At 37.2% G+C, this 19,863-nt stretch overlaps 1 protein-coding gene, 2 long non-coding RNA genes and 1 pseudogene across 3 annotated transcripts; 2 read left to right on the plus strand and 2 right to left on the minus strand.

Moving 5' to 3' along the window:
- Positions 1–822: 822 nt before the first annotated feature.
- On the minus strand, positions 823–6,871 carry LOC126591410 (heat shock 70 kDa protein 16-like). The gene is made up of 10 exons (XM_050257086.1): positions 6,707–6,871; positions 5,131–6,371; positions 4,408–4,620; positions 3,665–3,760; positions 3,379–3,537; positions 2,951–3,151; positions 2,268–2,414; positions 2,059–2,187; positions 1,848–1,978; positions 823–1,449 (listed from the first exon to the last, which is right to left on the minus strand). The coding sequence occupies exons 2-10, from the start codon at positions 6,298–6,300 to the stop codon at positions 1,362–1,364; spliced, it is 2,334 nt and encodes a 777-aa protein (XP_050113043.1). The 5' UTR covers positions 6,301–6,371; positions 6,707–6,871; the 3' UTR covers positions 823–1,361.
- Positions 6,872–7,852: 981 nt separating this feature from the next.
- Positions 7,853–9,193, minus strand: LOC126591420 (uncharacterized). The gene is made up of 2 exons (XR_007612386.1): positions 8,380–9,193; positions 7,853–8,226 (listed from the first exon to the last, which is right to left on the minus strand). It is a non-coding gene; the product is annotated as an uncharacterized LOC126591420 (long non-coding RNA).
- LOC126591419 (uncharacterized) lies at positions 8,121–11,392 on the plus strand. The gene is made up of 3 exons (XR_007612385.1): positions 8,121–8,352; positions 9,207–10,240; positions 10,356–11,392. It is a non-coding gene; the product is annotated as an uncharacterized LOC126591419 (long non-coding RNA).
- Positions 11,393–17,000: 5,608 nt separating this feature from the next.
- LOC126591417 (1-acyl-sn-glycerol-3-phosphate acyltransferase-like) lies at positions 17,001–19,024 on the plus strand (annotated as a pseudogene).
- Positions 19,025–19,863: the final 839 nt, after the last annotated feature.

Raw genomic sequence — 19,863 nt, forward strand, 5'->3', positions numbered from 1 at the left:
GCCCACCACCTCTCCTAGTATAGATAAATATCGTTTGTTAAAAAAATAAAAATAGATTTCGAAGGAACAAACATGGAATGTAATTTAGGAAGTTGTTAACTAGAAGAAAGTAGTATTTTCTTTGTTAGATTTGCATAATGTCATGGGTTTATTAATGTGATAAGGGGCCTTTTTGCAAAACTAATGCTTTTTGGTGATCTGGGTATTAGAGTTATGTGCAGTGTGAAATTTGAGATGGGAAAATGGGTAATTCTGGTTGAATTGAGAGGACTTTTAGGGACAGCAGCACAAATAGGGATTTAATTTGGTAAATTTTTGGTTGAGCAGTGGGTTTTGTTAAATAGTGGGGATTGTTAGCTGTTTGTAAGCAGCACAAGCAAACGACATGAATAATAATTATCTTAACGTATTGATACTAAATATCAACGTCATATCAATAATAATTATCTAATATCAGTGAAATATCTATATAGTATGAATGTCGTTAACCCAGGGTTAATATTTGTTGCAATTTCGTTGTTCTTATATGCACACCTTTATTTCCAACCTTTAATTTGAGTAATACAATAAGAATCAACGATTGAGTAATAAAATAAGAATCAACGAATAAAAATTAACAGGAGTGTGTGATGGAAAAAAGGTGTGAATCGTTTTACAATGTTGAAACTCGAAGAGCCTTCTAACCTACTCATTTCTGCCCCTAAAATGGACCCATCACCGTCTTCGATCGCCAAGTCCGCAGCTGCATACTCACTACGCGAGAATCGATCAAAACTAACCTAAAGAAAGTTCAAAGATGTTATGAGAATGTATCAGGCTACATTTGATGAAAGATTCACAACCTCAAGCTTTTCCAATCACGGAGGTACAAAGTAATTTATTAGCTACATAACAAAACCACATACAAAAACAATTCATCCGGTACAAGGGAGATCATTTTCGGTTCTCGCTTTCGGAATACTGTCATTTCCCACAATGTTAAAACCCAGAAATGAAAAACGAACAGCCCCCCGAAGACAACCTCTTATGCAACATTTTATGCTCGAAAACAAATTCACTCTCCAACACGGTCAGATGATAATGTTTGCAACAAAACGTTCCAATGACTCCTTCACAGGCTTCAGCACCTATGCTCCGTATCACTTTGTGAGACCTCATCAGTTTGCTCAAGTCGATGACATAGGTCTTCGGTGGAAGGACAAGCCAAAAAACTTGGTCCATTATTGACTAACATGTTCTTGTGTAGCGACCCGCTGCCCATCCATTCAAAGGCGTAAAACGTGACTACAAAAGATGTACAGTTGTCAGAACAAACAAGAAACTAAGCCCTTAAACTTAGCATGCATCCTGCATCGTTGCACTCATTTGTAATCAGAAGTGTTCTGCTGGTTAGATCCCTTGTGGTCCTCTCGATTAGGAGCCCTGGATCTGAATATGTGTTTGCACATCCTGAAATGATTAGAGCATGATTAAATTCTAGAGATTGAAAAACAAATGTAACAGTAACAACACAGATGGAATTAAGTGAATCGAGAAACCAGCAGGAAACTAGGGAAATGCGTGTAGTGCATACAAGGGAGCGAGTTACTCCAATCACAATAATTACCCCCCATGTCATTTGTTTCTTATTTAACCCATCAAGGTGTGATATATTACATGCTACCACCTGTTTAGATAAATTTTCAGAAAGGATTGATTTGGCTGGCCAAACAACTTATTGGACTTGCAGTCCTACATTTAAAAGGTCTTCACATACCACGTTGACAGAAAAAAAAAAGAACATTAAAACGAACATGGAGCATTATATTTATAGTAAAGTTGGAAACTAGGAAGTGCAAGAGAATTACGAGTTCAATTCCTCATTCCTGCTCTTTATATCACTTGACCATAAGACTGGGTCAACATTCTTTGGCAACGAGTCTTGTTGTTGGGTTTTTTCCCTAAGCCACTGCTCCACTTTATAGAACTCATTAACAACCTGAAACATGAAAATTCAATCGCTGAAAATAAAATAGTCATATTTATACGAGGCATAAGTAACTAACTGAATTGTCGTACGGATTCTCTATCCATGGGTGGAAGTGAATTCACAGCCATCCGGTAATCCCCAATGCACTTTAATAGATCTCTTGTAGCTTGCATTCTTGCTTCCTCATCCTTATATCGGTTCTCAATTGGATCTACCAGCTAGAATAATCAAATAGACATCAAGAATGGAGAAAGGTAACGGGAACTTAAATTCTCAAATTTCAGGAAGTGGAGAAAACCTTCTTAAGATCTTCCAGCTTTGAAGTATAAGCATTTTCTGTTTCATCTTCTCCATCATCATAAAGCCATTCCTCTGTCTGCTGTAGGCTCCTGGAAATGCCCTCCCTCTCTTGATCACTTGCGAAGCTTCGATATGTGTTGAAGAGCTATTCACATGCATATCTTATGTTAAAAGCCAGCCTATGACAAAAAGTGGCAGCATGAACTAAAAGATCTACGAGAGTCTGACTAAGCTACAGTCAAACATGCTCAGGTATGGATGATGAGATGAATAGAGATACAACAATAAGAGGCTGATATTTGGCCCAATGATACATAGAACTGGCGATCATTCCATACTATAAGACAGTTCAAAAATTTGTTTGCTTAAAGGCAATTCTTAGTCTCAAAGCATGAATCCTAAAGTTTCTAGACAGCAATCTCAACATTATGTATTTCGATCTTCATCGCATACAACATGAAAACTAATCTCTTGAGTTGCAATATATTAAACCCAGGCTATGTAGGGATTAAAACAATTGGCCTCATAAACAAATACAGATTCCAATGCTGGAAGTAGAATGTTAGTGTTAAGTCCTTATGCTGCTTCAGAACAGGTAAATGCCAAAACAATGCAAAGTGTTTTAGGAGGTTGAATCACAAAGCCAAAGAAAACGTGACGAAACAATAATACAGGCTATACCTTATTCCGCATCTCATAGACATAAGACTCCAATGCATTCTTTTTGTCTTTGGTTTGTTCCATAATTCTGTCATGTTGAGCTAATTGGAGCTCTTTGTCTTGAGCTTCTGAAAGTTCAGCCTTTGTCATTCCACCATACATACTTTCACTAACAGGTATCTCTAGCCTCCTGCTAGCTTTATTGTTTCTTTCAGGATCACCCTGGAAAAGCGGATACCTTTCAATAAGTTTACATCTGCTCCAGAAACTTTAAAGAACCGAATTTGACAAGAACTTTGCAAAACCAAATAAGTATGCATTGCAGATTAAGTACAAGCAACAAGATTACTGTAGATTAATTACAAGGGAATTATCGCATTTATTCAAGACTCAGATTTATCTCTAGTTCTTCCAGCATGAAATAAGGGAAGAGTTGAAAACAAACTTACACTAGTATGTGAAGAGTTGTGCTGTATACTACTTTTTTCAAATCCATCTGCAACTGCCTCAGTAGAACCAGAAGCAGTTACATAATCAATGTCCATTGGATCCATTTTTGAATCGGCAAGACCCCTTGTAGAAGAGTCATCTCCGTGTTCTTCCATCACCTGAAGCCATTATAAGATTTATACCACAAAAATTTTGACCATAAAAAATGCCACAAAACAAAGATCCTAGGAAGGAAACCAGTAGATGACAAAGTTAGTAGTGTCAGAAAAAAAAATATTTACTTACCATAGCTGATTCAACAGAGACAACACCGTGGAGGTTTAAAACAACTTTAACTTTAACCCTTGTTTTTTTGCTATGGGAGCATTGGAAAGGGCCAATCTACATAAACAGCAGTCATTAGTTTCAAAGTAACAGTAATCCAGTAATAACAGGTATTTTCATTGCTAGGTAAGCTTAAAAACTAAAAGGATCTAACTGGAATTTGCATAGTAAATATTTTTAATAGCATTTTTGGTGGCATTCCTTTCCCTCTCATGCCGACACAAAAACATTTAAATTTTAAACAGATGAATTGTTTAACATGTCAAAAACTGAGGTTGTCACCCCCAAGTGTTCGATAAATTGTCCAACAAAAAAAAAAAAAAAAGGGATTTCCATCATGGCATCATCCTAGATTCTTATCAAGACTTCAGAGATTAGACATTGAACTTAGCGTTCAGTGGTAACGTGGGTTTGCCTTTGATTCACCTTCACTTCTCTCATGTAGTCATCCTTTATTCACATTTTTTCATGCACCTCCACCAATAAAATTCTCAGTGTCACATATTCCCCTCAAAGATTAGACATTGAACTTAGTGTTCAGTGGTAGCATGTTTGTCTTTGATCTACCTTCAATTCTCCCATGTAGTCATCCTTTATTCACATTTTTTCATGCACCTCCACCAATGAAATTCTCAGTGCTCAGTGTCACATATTCCCTCTCCCAACCCACGGGAAAAGGGGGAATGAAGAGCATAATATATTACCGTAAAACAACAAATATCAGAAGATACACCGGCAGGGACTTCAGTGGGATTAGCGTAGAATGCTTTCAAATGAAATAAACTGCTTCGTCGAAACGTCAGTACTTTAACACTTGGAATGGGTTGCCCTTTTGGAAACAGGATGCCATTTGTCCCTGGGCAAATTGGAGCCTCATCTATTAAGAATGCTATAGAGAAAGGAATTGAATCTTGAACCTGCATATAGATCCGGGAAAACCATTACGCACATTGTGGGCAACTATCCAGATAAGAAAGACATGTTACATATGCATGTACATTTTATAATTAAAGGCTTTAATCCCTTTGAGTCTAGTAGGGATTTTCGGAATGCACATCATATCCACAGCAAGTGCTGTTGTTACCCTTAACCAATAAAATCAAAATCAAGCAAACATCTTTAACGGATTATTATGCTTTCTTCCTTCTTAGGTGCTACTAATGTACAGAACTGAAAATTAATCCTTTTTTAAGGTGGTCCCTAAGCTTAAGCTTTGTGATAGGACTTTTCATACTCTCAAATTTCAAAAACCCGAACCGAAATAGGGAAGGGGGGGAAAACAAACTCATTTCTTGTTGTATACAGGGCATTGCATACAACAGCACAGTGATGCATTGCATATGAACCAATATGTCATAGTATTCTTAACTGAAATAAAGCACTGTATTTTGTGATTAAGATATGAAAAATTGTTTCAAAATACAAACCTCATATTCTCTGACTCGAAAAACAGGACTCAGCATTGCACATTGAAGAGCGCATCCACGTGCTACACACTCACTTGCATTCAGTGTCCGGCGGGGTTCATTCTTGAACACAGAAGCCAATATTCTAGCAACCGCTGGGATCCTAGACCCTGACCCGACAAGCTCCACAGAATGAATCTTATCAGCGGTCAAACCTGCATCAGCTAGAGCTTCGCTACAAGGAACACAAATCCTCTCCAATAAACCTGAAGCCAGCATCTCAAAGTCTTCCCTTTTAATGAAACCCTTTACATCTTTCTCATCCATTAAGCACTCAATATTAAGAGGTGCCTCAGCATTCGCACTCAAAACTTTCTTCAGCTTCTCACATGCTGCCCGTAGCCTGATACTTGCCTTGACATTAGAGTATACATCAATTCTGTACTGCTCCTTGAACTGTGCAGCAAAATGATTAAACAAGACCTCATCGAAGTCTCTCCCTCCCAAGCTTCTGTCAAAAGTATGAGATAGGATCTTCATTTGCCCAGCCTCAAATGATGCAATAGAGACCTGTGTATCACAGTGACCAATGTCAACAAATGCCACATAAGTTGGACCGGAAGTTGAGAAATCTGTTTTGTAAATCCCATAACTAAGAGCAGTTGCAGTACAATCATGCATCAATCTCAAAGGCTTCAACCCAGCAACTGTGGCAGCATCCAAATATGCACGTCTTTGCAAGTCTGCAAAGTACGACGGAATACTAATCACACAATCTGAAATAGGCATTTCCTGATTCTTCTCTATTAGATCTTTCAAATGTGCAAAAAGCATTGCCGTAACTTGAACCGGCGTAAATGTATGAGTCACACCCAAGTACTTCAAATGAATCAAAATGCCACCATCTGGGCCTTCAGAAGTTTCAAAGGGCAAAATTCGAAGGTCACGTTGAACATCAGGCTCAGTAAATTTTCTACCAATCAGTCTCTTCACCTGAGACACCGTAGATTTCGGGTTCATCATTGCAGAAGCAGCACCAGCAGACCCCAGAAACCTCTGTTTCTCACCAAAACAAACCACAGCTGGGGTTTCACGTTTCGATTCATCATTCAACAAAACATCAACTCCCCGTTGCTTCACCACCGCAATTACACAATTCTCATTTCCAACATCAAACCCCACCACACTCATTTTTAACAAAATTTCGACACCAAACCAACACACCAATTCAGTTCCACAAAACCTATAATTTGATCCAAAAACTGCAGACAAGCAAAGAAAAACAGAAATGTGAATTCAATTTACTTCAAACAAGCTTTCACTAACAAATGCTTAATCAATTTTTTTATTTTTTAATAATTGCTGTTATACGTTAATCAAATTCCTAAACGCAGCTAAATTTAGCCATCGGTACATTTCAATTTTCAAATATGAGGACCCAGAAACTCAAAATCACACCAGGATATTTAATTTCCTTCGATTTTCCCAGAAACCAAACAAAATTCAAATGTTCAATATTTCAAAAGCAAATCCGTACTTGAACGAAATCTGATAAAAAGATGATCAATAAAGTAGGTGAGGAAAGTGATTGCAGTACCTGTTTGAGAAACGACGTTCCGGAAACAATTCGAAGAACAATTTCAAAGAGAGGAAGAGTCTGGTCGAGAGAAAACCTCTGCCCTTTGCTCGCACTGCAAAATATACAGCGTCATATTTCTCCTTCATAAAATTGTTGCATTCTACGGGGGTCTGTTTGAAATTAATAATATTTGTCGGACTGCCTTTCTATTTTTCGTATTTTGAAAACACCACCATTATATTTCCTTTTTTTTTCTCAAAGTTCTTTTATCGTTCACAATAATTCGTGTGTGTTTGATTTCAATATGTAGGAATTATACACTTTGAGTTTAATTTCTATAACATTATTATTATATTGGTGCGAGTTTGATAAATGTGAGTTATAACCATTAACTTAATATTTCTTGCACATTCTGAAGTCTGATTTCTATAAAATTAAAATTAGTTTTCTACCAAACTATGTATAGCCCAAAAAAGCTTAGAAAAAAAAAAAAAAAAAACTAATGAAAATGGTTTGAAAACTTTGAGTTTTATCGATAAGAACAAAATAAAGAGTAAAGTGAATAGTATCATGATTGACTTTTTAATGTAAAAATGTGATTTTTCATTAAAATGAACAGTACCAGAAACTTTTCGTTAAAATTCTCAAAAAAAAAACAAAATAAGAGACTAAGAAGTAGTGCCTGATGAAATTTCTTCTTGGTGAAACAGGGCTAAGATTCCTTTAACCTATATCACGTTTTCAGGGGAAACTTGTCAAAGTTGGAGTTACTCAAGAGCAAGTACTTCAAGTGCAATTACCAACCGTTCAAGATCCTGCATCAAGGACGCTCCAATTTTTTTATCATACATATATGAAAATGAATATATTTCATATTTTTTTAAGGATTCTACGGTACCTTTATGTACCATTTAATTTAATAAAAGTTGAGAATTACCTGAGAGCATTAATTAAGTTTAACGAATTGTCGTGATCGTTAAATACAATTTGTTTCAATAAAAGTTAAAGATTATCTTAGACCATTGATTAAATTCAACATATTATGTTGACCGTTAGTTTACTTTATCTTCTTAATTAATTATTTTAGAATTTTTATCACAAATGATTATTGAAAATCGAAAATAGATCAATGTAGTACCTAAAAATGAGTGTGGTAAGTTAATATAGTCATTCCGTCATAATTCTATTAAAATTTATGTTATGTGATGACATATCACATAATTGAGTTCCATAAATCTAATTAAATATTTCTATATAGATTACAAATATTTAAATAATAAAAAACAATTTTTATTTTTATATAATAAATAACTTAAAAAAGAAAAAAACAAGAAGAAGATGGACAGTTCACCTTCTTCTTCGCCTCGCACCGAGCAACCACTGCAAATGGAATCATTTGTTGTCATATTTCGGCAAGATTTCATGTCCTCATCCACACTTTAATTGTAGCTCAGACAAAGTGATTATTTTAGATGTTCAGGTACTCTAGAAAATGATACAGAGCATGTTGGATCCTCTTGCAAATCGGTGAAGGAAACCTGCGATGAAATTTCTGGTATTAGAAATGATGCTCTTGAAAGGTTTTCAGATCTTGAAAATCCTGATATGGCCACCATTCCACTGAGTGACAATGCATAGGGACAATCTTTACATATACACATCTGGTGAGCCCAAAACTCTTGGTAAAATACCTTAGTTTCGTGTCCGCAAATCAAATTAACCTGTAATTTTCAATTTTTAACATCTGGGTTTCCATTAATCTGCATAATAAGAAAATGGTTGAAGAGAAAAAAGCGACCTTCACAAAAAATGTCACTGAAAAAAAAAAGAGACGATAGAAATAGGGTAAGGCTTGGATTGGTTAATATTGGTCAGGCGGCAAGGGAGTGGGAAGCCGCGGCAAGGGAAGGGGATGCCGGAGTCGTCACCAATTCTCAGCCCCACTCCCCCAGCCTGCACATCCGGGTCGATCAACATCGGGGAGGTTCCATTTCGAATTATCATCACCTGCGAACACGAGGACCGCAGGAACCGGGTGCGACGGTGCCGTTTCAATTGGAGGAGAATGGCGGGTCGCTGGGAAGGAGGGGAAGAAGATGATGAACAGTCATCATCTTCTTCTTTTTTTCCTTTTTTTTATTGTTTTCAATTGTATAAAATAAATTTTTTAAATATTTTTAATCCACATGGCAATATTTAATTACATTGTAGGATCCATTTGTGTGCCACATCAGCACATAACGAATTTTTTTACAAAATTGTGATTGAATGATGAGGGCATATTTTACTATTTATTTTCTCCCGAAAGCTACATTTTCTTGTGATATTTTGGACTTAAATGAAAGGAATTACATAGTGTTGAGCTTTTATAGTTATATTAATGAGGTGTTGGAAAATATCATGTTATAATTCCTTATTTTTAATTAAACCAAGTGGTCTGTTATGATTTAAGTGTCTACCTATTTGACTTTATAATATACTTGTGGTCTACATTCATTTTCCTTTGATTTATGTGCAGTGCATGTCACTTGTTGGAATTGGAGAAGCCTTCACCACGTGTTTATTTCATAGATCACAAGTCTATGCAAAACTGAACCGACAAGGAAAAGAAAGAAAAACAAAAGAAAGCTGCATATTTCCTCTCCCATTTTTCAAGGTTAGCCTCCATACGAAACCAGAATAAAGAGAAATCTTAGTGAAGTTAAATTGGAGAGAAATATGGTAAATCACCTACACAAAGCAATTTCAAATTCATGGGTCTTTGCCAAAAGCATAAATTTGGGATATTTGGTTGCACAATCTGTTCAATTGCAGAGTAAGTCTGATCAGCTATGATGGATATCTATTTGGAGATGAGACTTCGATTGGAATTGAGCGGATAATTAAAGAAGGCACAGAGGGGGTTTGCGGCAGCAAGTAGACCAAAAGAGCAAGGGAAAATGTTGGCAAATGGAGAAAGTAATCAAGATAAAATAGAAGAGGAAAAAGAAAAGGGGACTAATCAATTATTCTACAGAAGCAGCAAGGGACATACAAAAGACAACAGCAGCAGCAGAGCACAAGGATTTTTCAGCGTTTTTTCTAAACTCAATTTTCTTCTCACATTTGTTATGAATTAAATAATATTTTCGATTATGTTTTGGGACTCCTTAACTAGGGCTACGATGTAGCCATAACTATGAATGCTTATATTCTCAAGTGAATTATTTCAAGTTTTCAGTTTCATTGAGTATCGTTTGTTGTGTTTATATGCTTGGTTTTAGTCTTGGTGATTAGCTACCATCTTAACTTTTACTTGGTAAATTTGATGCAAGTTGTGCAAATGCCATGTTTTCAACTTGAGCTTCTTGCAAATAGATACTGTTTGCTCCCTAAATCCGCCATAGGGCCTTGCGGGCAAGTCAGGGATTTACTGCACATACGAGATTGGTGGGTGCGGGCGTGCCACTACTAGATGCCGCTAGTAGACGGGTTTTGAATGATTGAGGTTGCGCCTGAGTTTGACTTCGAACCAAGAGATTGTGCCATTGAGTGGGAGTTGCTCAAATTAAGGTTCTTTGTTTGCCTTAAAAATAAGGACTTTACTTATATAGAGAGATAGAACAATATGTAAATGATAAGGTTGCTTGGAAATATAAATGACAGAGGAAAGTGACTAAAATTGCAGATTGCTTGTAATTTATATAGCTGGAAATGAGTACATAAAAGCTACAAATGAGATCGATACCGCAAGTGAGCAGCAGAGCTAATAAACTAGATAAAAGAAGGCTTTTGGCAAATCTGGTTTGAGCAGAGTTTGTGCTTTTGTTTGTTTGTTTGAGTGTCCATAATCCTTGTGCATCTGCTCCTTTTTATAGAGGTCTGGATGAAACCCTCCTGCTGAGGTTTTGTACTTGCCCGAAAGAAGCTTGGGCAGCTTGCATTTCCTTACTTGGGTAGCTTGCATTGCTTTTGCCAACTTGCATGTAGAAACAATATTAAAAGGGGAATTTGCATCTCCACCACATGTTTTTAGCACATGTTTTCCCACTTGTAATAAACTAACATTTAAAATAAGCAAGTTGGCTTCTTTCACATTTTCTTTGCATCCACACCCCTATGTTGCCTTCCAATCCATTTGCAAGGATGCATGTATCTTGATTAAACAATGCTTGACAAATCTCCACCACCAAAACAAATTGGAAGAACAATATTATAGTGTCCAACCCCTCTACTTGCATCTAAATATCTTTCCAAGTCAGCTTTCTTGCATATTAATCCTCCAAATGCCATATTTTACCCAAATTGCCCAAATAAGTAAAAATGGGTATATTTTGAGTGCAAACAGATACCATGAATTACCTAGTAGTAGATGTCATACTCTAGGATTTGTGTAGTCTTTATATAAATTTCCACTTATCGTAATGAGTTTCATGATGTTAAACTATTCCATATGCCATGGATGGTTGCAAATTGGGATATACGTAATAGTCTAGATGCCATAGATATTACATGCATTAAGGAGATTTGACTATCAATGAGGTTGAGTACTTGTTAATAGTTCACTGCAGAAGATAAGTTTGATTGGTTATGGTGAGTCAGATGTTGTAGTGTTTTACTCGACTGAATTACAATTTATGTACTTGGCTGCCTCTTTTTGCATTGTGATCAAACTTTCTTGTTTTCATTTGTTTTTACTATTAGTTTCAATTCTCAAATCCATCTTTCACCAATCTTTGCTAATTTTACTTCGTTGTAATTGGATTTAAATTAGTTGATAAGAATTAAATCATTTTATGAGGGACGATATTAAGTGCTTGCATTCTATACTATCAAATGATTCGTACTCTTGCGAGCATAAAATTGGGAACTAAGTTGGGCTAATTTTGGTTAGTTTAAATTTCGCAACACGGAAATACCACATTAATACGCGACAACCAATTTCAGGGACTACATTAATCAATTTTCAATTTCAGGGATCATCTTGATGAGGTGGGTCAATTTCACCGACATTTATGATAAAAACCTGTTATTTTATTAATGAGATATCTATATCTTGTGAACTTCTTCTTCACGTGTTTTTCTCTTTCTTGTTTTGGCGTCTCCATATTCTCCTTTTTCGTCTTCTAAAATTATTTTAATTTTGTTAATTTTAGATTTTGGATTTCTCATTTAAGGTTTAGTTTTGTCACAATTATCATTAAAAACTTGTAAACCTTGTGGGGTCACTCTTAGTATTTTGAGTAGAGCTCGATCTCACAAGCATATATGTGAAAACCATTAGCAAATCAAAGTCGTAACGAAGGAGAAATAAGCAAGTAAAGGCAATGGCATTTTTGTCAACTACACATCTATATATAGTAGATCCTAGATTGTGGGAGTCGGCTTTATATTTCTAGAAAGGCCGACCAGTGAGATCGACTCGATAATTTGTTTCGTCTGTAACTCGACTCGAGACTGGCTAGTTTTTTTATGGTTTTTTTCAGCAAGCTTCGACAATGAGCCTCATCGCCACCACCACTATTCCAACAAATATAACTCAATCAATTTTTGTCTCGTTTGACCACATTTTTAGGTGAGGTGGAGCTCGACACTCCTAGCTCCCTAATGACAAACTTGTTGTTTTTGTTCACCCCGACACCACCCACCACCACAGTAGACAACTCTTAACCCCAATAATAAATCTCTGGATCCCATCACTCTTAGGTGCAGCCATGCCATGAAATTCCGACCAATTAGTGACTTCCATGACGATTTTTGCTGTCAACTGGTCAGTTTTGAACTCTGGTGAATTTATGAAAAAATGCTCCAATGTTCGTGACTCTTAATGTGGTATATTTTGAGCCAATTTGGTGTTGTCGAATTTCTAGCGAGATCCCGCCCGCTAGTCGTTGCGTGTGGCAGCACGCAACCTCGATGACCTACTTTGTCTTTCTAGGTTTTGATGCCTATAATCCGTTTTTGATAATTGTTTGACAAGATTCGACCTTAGGAACCTAGTTTCGTAAGTGGCCACCACTTGACCTTTGTAGTAGGCAGCAATCCGACCATTAGATCGTCATGAAATTATAGTCATTGTTGAACGATTGGGTTGATTTGGTTATACCTTGGGAGTGAAACGTGTTGTGGTACAGTTACAACCCGACATCACATGTCAGTTTTTGAGGTATCTCGAAATCGGGGTGTGACAAAGTTACTCTCATCTTACTCTTCCAAAATCGAGTTGCCACATTTTCATTCCATCTTGTTTAGGGTTTTCCGACAATGAAGATTTATTGTGAAGGATACTACAATCATGAAAGGTAGATTATGACCATTGTCAAGTTGAGGATGTCTTGCACAGTCCTTCATTATAACAAATTTCGTTACTGTTACAAACATATATCCCACAATACTAATTAACTCACTAACGCTATCACTCTAATAAAAAGAAATATGCATATTTTTAAAAACACTGATCTTCACAAAACCACCCTAAGAAACCAAAAATCCATCCCCACCATCCAAAATTTTTACGACCGGCCCCTAATTTTCGTATAATTTTGTTCTCACTAGTGGAAAATGACCAAAATGTCCCTAAAATGGTGAGCATTGACTTTTGTTGACTGTCTTTCGTGGCGCGTTTGACGTAAGGATTAGTATATTCTTATAGTACTCATTATTACAAACGCGTCATTATGTCGAGAGTACTCTGTAATGACATGATTATGTGGTCATATACTTAGCTTGTCATTACTTCGAGACTATTCAGTAATGACATGATTATATTATCCAGCTTCCACTAGCTATGGCTAGTGGATGATATTGTATCCTATACCATCGAAATCAGTAGCAGTTGCTGTGAGCATATTTGGCATTGAGGCATCTTCTCAGGCTTTGACATAACTTTATCGAGTAGGTTATATACTCCAATTTATCCGTAGAACTAGTATTAGGCAACTATGCTCTAAACATATTGTCAAACATGTAATAGAGAGTTAGAGACCCATTAGAGTTGTCTTTTAGAGATGTGTTGAAATAATTGTGATTACTTGTAGGTGTCTTAATTTGGGCTTATCCTTATTTTAGGGGAAGTTCTGCAGAATTTTCGGTTAATAGTTGAAAACATTAGTTATTTTTTTATGCATATCATGGCTTCGTCACCTATCTGGGTGATGGATAGCACGCCTTAATTTCAGTGCCAATTGAACATCATGTTCAGGCTGTGTCAAAAACAGCCTAGGTAAGAGAATGCCAGCCTTGGCTCGACTTGGAGACGAGGCATATCTTGCATGGGCTTCTACCCAAGTGGATTGATGTCAGGCTGACATGAGGACGATGTTAACCATGTTAATTAATTTTTTTTTTTACACGACCCAACTCCGATATCTCTAATATTAGGGTAGGCATGTTTTGGTCGACACCCGAGGGTGACAAAGCCATTTAAAACATGCATACGAATAAAAATATGGAACTAGAAAGACATAAACCAATGCAGAATGGTGTTCTAAGCATACAACTACTCAAGAATAGTGAGAAAGAATTATGATAGAAAGATACGAGCCGAGGAATGGGTTCTACATATAGGAGACTCGAAGATGCCAAAGCGGAAGTGTCCTGATGTCGGGACTGTGTGCCTCAAATCTACCTCTTGAGGGGGCGCAAAAACAGAAAATGTGAGTGGACCAAAGTTTATAATAATACTAATAATACGAAAAACCGATATATTTCTGAACATACTAACCTCTACTTTTGAAAACATATATAGTACTACTTAATAGTTTTTCAGAAAACTCTAGCATGCAATGAAAACGTTCGTAAAACATGTATATGCAAAACCATGCTCAATAATGATGCTATCGCCGCCTGAGGGAAAATCTTAAATCTCATAAATATTGTACTCTCTCTAGGGGTATCATAGTCACCCAGAGGCAGTACCTGTCCATCCTTGGAAGATGAAGTTGTACGACACTAGGTTACGCCAGTAAAGAAATAAGGAATGCCCCATCACCCTAAGGTGAAGCTGTACGACTCTGGGTTACGCCAGAGAAGAAACATATAACATTACACATTGACACTAGCCATGGCTAATGAAGTTGTCCGACATTGGTTTAGCCAGTAAAGCTAGGGGTATGTCATCAATATCATTAACTCCTCATTCGCCCGAAGGCAATACTTGTCCATCACCCGAAGGTGAAGTTGTACAACACTGGGTTACGCTAGTGAAGAAACATGGTAGGCCTCATTACCCAAAGGTGAAACTGTACTGTCACATTCCAGTCTTGACTCTGCCGTAACACAATATTGTCTGCTTTGGGCCTCAGTCACACCCTCTCGGTTTTGTTTTTGGGAACTCACGAGCAACTTCCCAGTGGGTCACCCATCCTGGGAATGCTCTCGCGTGAACTTGTTTAACTTCAGAGATCCGATGGAACCTAAAGCCAGTGAGCTCCCAAAATGCCTCGTGCTATATGGAGGTGGGCATGTACATATAAGACACATCACCCCCTCTCCGTTGGTCGATGTGGGATGTTACATGTACGACTCTGGGTTACGCCGGAGAAGAAATATATACATAGATATCCTCAACTATGTCTTATAGCCATAGACGTCTACATAACCGTGTTATGTGGATGTGTTGTATGATAACCTGCTAGATAAGCACCGAAATCATATCTCAAAATCTCATCTCATAAATCCATATTCATAATTTCGTAATATAAATCATATTTGGAAGCCATAAAATTTCATATACGAGAATCCAATGATTCATAATCTTTCTTAAATTCGATAAATCATAAATATTTCATAAAAGCTATTTGAATAAATCATAAATTCTCCGTAAAGCATAAATATAGCAATCCATAAAACATAATGGAAAACATACTCAAACCATGAAATATGAAATGCATGCAAACCTAATATTTTGTAAAAACATGCAAGTTCAGAAGGGGTCTATTCACAAATTTTTTGTTGCTTGGGAACTGCTCGAGCTAGCGAGGATAGAGTCACTTTCCAGCGATGCACCTGGGCCGAAGTCCAATTCGGCCGAAAAACACCTCAAATCACCCTTAATCCGTTGGAACCCTAGAAATGCGTATTCGTTGATTTGCCTCAAAACGAACTCTGACGCCCCCAATCTTGTTTCGGGCTTGTTCTTGGGGTTTAAGGAGGTCCATTAGTGGTGGTGGTGGAAAGAATAAGCTTCAGAAATGGTCGATCATCGACGAAGGGTTCTTGAACCTGTAGGTATTGTGCACCACGAAATGTGGCCAAAACTTGTCGAGTTTTGGGTGGAAATCACATGAGGGATACCGTGGTGATGTTTACAGGTGGTGGCTGGCCATGAAAAGCTGGGAAAACGCTGTGAAAGGCATCAAAAAAGCAACAAAACATCGGGTCAGAGACCGGGTTGTGATTGGAAACGGGTTGAGGGGTTTGGGTCGAAATGAGGTTCGGGTTGGCTAGTTCCTCCGTTCCCTCCTTTCCTTTCTTTCTCTCATCTCCCATTGGTTCATTTTCCTCCTTTCTTCCCGATTGGGCAGCTACCCCCCTTATTTCTCTCCTCTTCTTTCCATCATAGCCACACACGTGGCACCAGTTTGATGCTTCCATAAAATCTGGAGCCTTCTAGATTTATGGTCAAATGACCATTTTGCCCTTAACTTCATTCGTTATAACTCCAAATTCGACTCTGCTTGTGCCCACGTGTCTGTAACGCTAAGTACTACAAGAAAACGCCAAGGAAATGGATCTTACGTGACACGATGAGACGGTCAACAAAAGTCGACGTTTGGCCTTGAAGGGCATTTTCATAAATTTGCGTATTAAAATTATAAAAAGCATAATAATTAGGGATGGGTTGTTACATTTTTTTTTCTTCAACTGAGTGCATAAAAAACACGCCCAGGAGAGCAATTGGTTGAATCTCCAACTACAATGCAAAATTACACGTGGTGCACTATAGGCCTTTGGATCTCCAACAACCACAATATCCAACGACCAAAATATTGTAAGTAGTGGTTGTAAGTTACAACATGTCTTCCTGAAATATGATGAGTAAGACTAGTCATGACCCAAGTATTGTAATCCTTACCCTGCTCGTATTAAACATATCAATTTTTAAAAGGTAGTGCTACCCACACATGTATTTTTACTTCTCATATAACACTTTCACTTTTCGACCGTCAAATCGAATGAATTGAAGAAGATTAGTGGAAAAAAATTAACATAAGTGTGTGGAGGTGAAAATGAGTGTGAGAATGCTCTTTTTAAAATTTGATTCTAACATTTTAATTTTTTTTTCCCAAAAAGGGTTTTTTTGGACTCACCACTTTAATTCTCATACTTAAATATAAAATAAAAAAAATTAAAAAAAAAAGAAAAAAAAGAAAAGAAAAAGAAGAAGTTGAGATGCTCTGTCTCTCTCTCCCTCTCCCATTGTTAGCGCCACCATCACAAGTTTATTGTCATGTTCTTTTGTCCTTGTATCCACAGACCCATAAATCTTATTTTCATACATCTTTCTACGTCATCTCCTTTTTTCTTGCACGTTCTGTGCAGCAATTTCTCGACCACAAAAGTGTGCAGCAAGTTCTTTGGTGAGAACGTTTGGTGGGTATTTGTCTAAACTCCGAGTGCTCTGTTTGGCTTCCACGACAACACAAAACAATTTTTCTTTGAAATGAAACGCACGCATGTTAAGCACTCACAGCCCGAATAAAAGTTCGAGGAGTTTCAGATTGTTTTGAAGCTGTTATACTTTCAATCAGTTTTGTTATCTGCCCAGATTCGAACTAGTAAGAGTTTAGACGTTTCTTTGAAGCATCTGCATCTGCATTGTTTTGTTTTCATATTATTACTTTTCTATCTGTTTTGTTTCTAGAATATTATTCCTTAAAAAATTATTCGTTTTGACAGGGTTCCGATTACAGGACTTGTTTGGTTGCTCAGAAATTGATACAAGCAAAAATATATAAAGGGAAGATTTTTGAATAACAACTTGTTTTCTAGTATATTTTGAGTTTGATTGCATATTCTGTTCTATCTGTCCAGACAGCTTCTGTTTTCACTTCTATGAACCTTTGGTTAATGGAAAACACTGGAACTAGTCCTCTTTTAAGAAGTAGAAGGTTGGGGAGCTTTTTGAGCACAAGCTCTGGTCCAGGAGTGAGAGGAACACCGAAAATTCCGGTGAAAAAAGTAGGACAAACGCTGAGGCATGATGTTTGTGTCGGTGAGGACGGTTGGGGATCCACACTGATATCTTGTGGTAGAATGGCCACATGTTTTATAACGGTGATGGTTTTAACTGTGATATGGGCAGTGATCATGGTTGTGCTCATACCATGGCCTTATGAGAGGATTAAGCAAGGAAATGTTTATGGACATGTTACTGGTAGATTGATGGTAAGCTCTCCTTCATCCTGTGATTCATGCCAAGCTCGTTGTACGGTTGTACCTATGATCTCTTTCTAGTTTCTTTGATCATATTTCCTGAGGGCACCAGGTCAAGAGATGGACGACTGCTCCCCTTCAAAAAGGTAATTTCAACAACTTGTTAATACCGATCGGTCATAGAGTGGAATGACACCTCCTGGCCTCCTCGATAGTTATCCTTGTCGATATCTCATGCATTTGGTGCAACACATTTACTTAAAAAGTTGAGGAAACATGGGTAACCTCTAATGGATTGTGTTCTGCAATCACTCTTATGTACTGATCATACTTCTTGAATAATCTTGTTCGTCGTTAGGCATTAACTTTCGTACAGAAATTCAATTTCTTTACTTGTCTTCTGCATTCAAGTATATAATATAAGTTCTGTAACTTTTCTTTGCAGGGCTTTGTTCATCTGGCATTGCAAACAGGTCTCCCAATAGTTCCCATGGTCCTGACGGGTACCCATCAAGCATGGAGGAAGGGTAGCTTACATGTTCGGCCAGCATCTCTAAGCGTAAAGTATCCTCCTCCGATAAAAACTGATGGTTGGACAGCTGACAAGATTGACGAACATATTAAAATGGTACATGACTTGTATGTCCAATACACCTTCCACAGTCACAGAAGCCTCTTGTGTTAGAAGAATTCACGAATGGTACAAAGTCGTAGTTGTGGAGGCTGTGGTACATTTTTTAGTAATCATCCATTCTTTAAATTACAATTCCCTATTAATTGTAACTCAATTAGTTTCGAAATGGCGAGGGGCTTGTAGCTCAATCGATTAAGAGCAATAACCTGACACTAAGGTCCTAAGTTCGACTCCCCCTCCCCCAACATTGATTGTATAGAATTATTTTTAAAATGTAAAAGTATCTGTTTGTTGAGGGAAGAATAGATAAGGCATTATCATACGTAAGGAAATTGTCTCTCCTACCATTGTGTTCTGATTTTCATCACATGACATTAATTTTTAGCAATTTTTCGGATTCGTTATTGGTGAGAATGTATAGCTGGGCAGAGTAAGAACTTAAAGGAGCTTCAGAGGGATCTCAAGCAACAAATATAAGCAGATTTTGATACTAGAGAAGCAGAAGATCAAGAAAACATGCAACGGTGACACCATTAACTCAGTTGTGTAACAGTAACAGTTTTGGAATCTTGGTGGAGAGAGAGAGAGAGAGAGAGAGAGAGAGAGAGAGAGAGAATTGAGTAGACATGAACTTGAATGCAAACGTAAATGTTTTTAATTACTTGAGTTACAAGTCTTCTGTTTTTTTATATGAGTATTAAAAGGTAGAGTAGACATGAACTTGAATGCAAACGTAAATGTTTAATTACTTGAGTTACAAGTCTTCTGCTTCTTGATATGAGTATTAAAAAGTAGACCAATAAGTACATTGCAAATTGACATATTGTACATAACGAAGACTTATGTTGGGAGATTTGTAATTAAAGAGTTGTGGAAAACATATGTCCTCAAAGATTATAGTTCGAACTTTCTCGTACCCCAAAGTGTAGCCCAAGCACGAATGCTTGTGCGTGTCGTGTACGGTTGGATCACTTAAGAGTCTTCATTTTCCTTCCAATTTAGAGTGGTTGAGTTGAACTTCTACTTTGTAGACACCTCACAGGAGACAAAAGGGCCATCGAATAATGGTTTCGATGTGATATCGGTCAACTGCTCTTTGATTCCTAAATTTGAATTTTATTCAAAGGCAAACAAAATTCATCTTTAAGAAGCAAGTTTAAGTTAAGTTGGATGCTAAAGTACATCA

Source organism: Malus sylvestris, chromosome 11 (genome assembly GCF_916048215.2).
Source record: "Malus sylvestris chromosome 11, drMalSylv7.2, whole genome shotgun sequence".
NCBI classification, from domain to species: Eukaryota; Viridiplantae; Streptophyta; class Magnoliopsida; order Rosales; family Rosaceae; genus Malus; species Malus sylvestris.

What these genes read in the sequence shown, in the direction of transcription:
- LOC126591410 (XM_050257086.1), bottom strand. Translation starts at nt 6,300, where the DNA reads ATGAGTGTGGTGGGGTTTGATGTTGGAAATGAGAATTGTGTAATTGCG. An exon ending in TTCGAGTCAGAGAATATGAG is followed by an intron (nt 4,621 to 5,130) that starts GTTTGTATTTTG and finishes ATCTATATGCAG; the next exon opens with GTTCAAGATTCAATTCCTTT. An exon ending in AGGAATGAGGAATTGAACTC is followed by an intron (nt 1,450 to 1,847) that starts GTAATTCTCTTG and finishes TAATCATTTCAG; the next exon opens with GATGTGCAAACACATATTCA.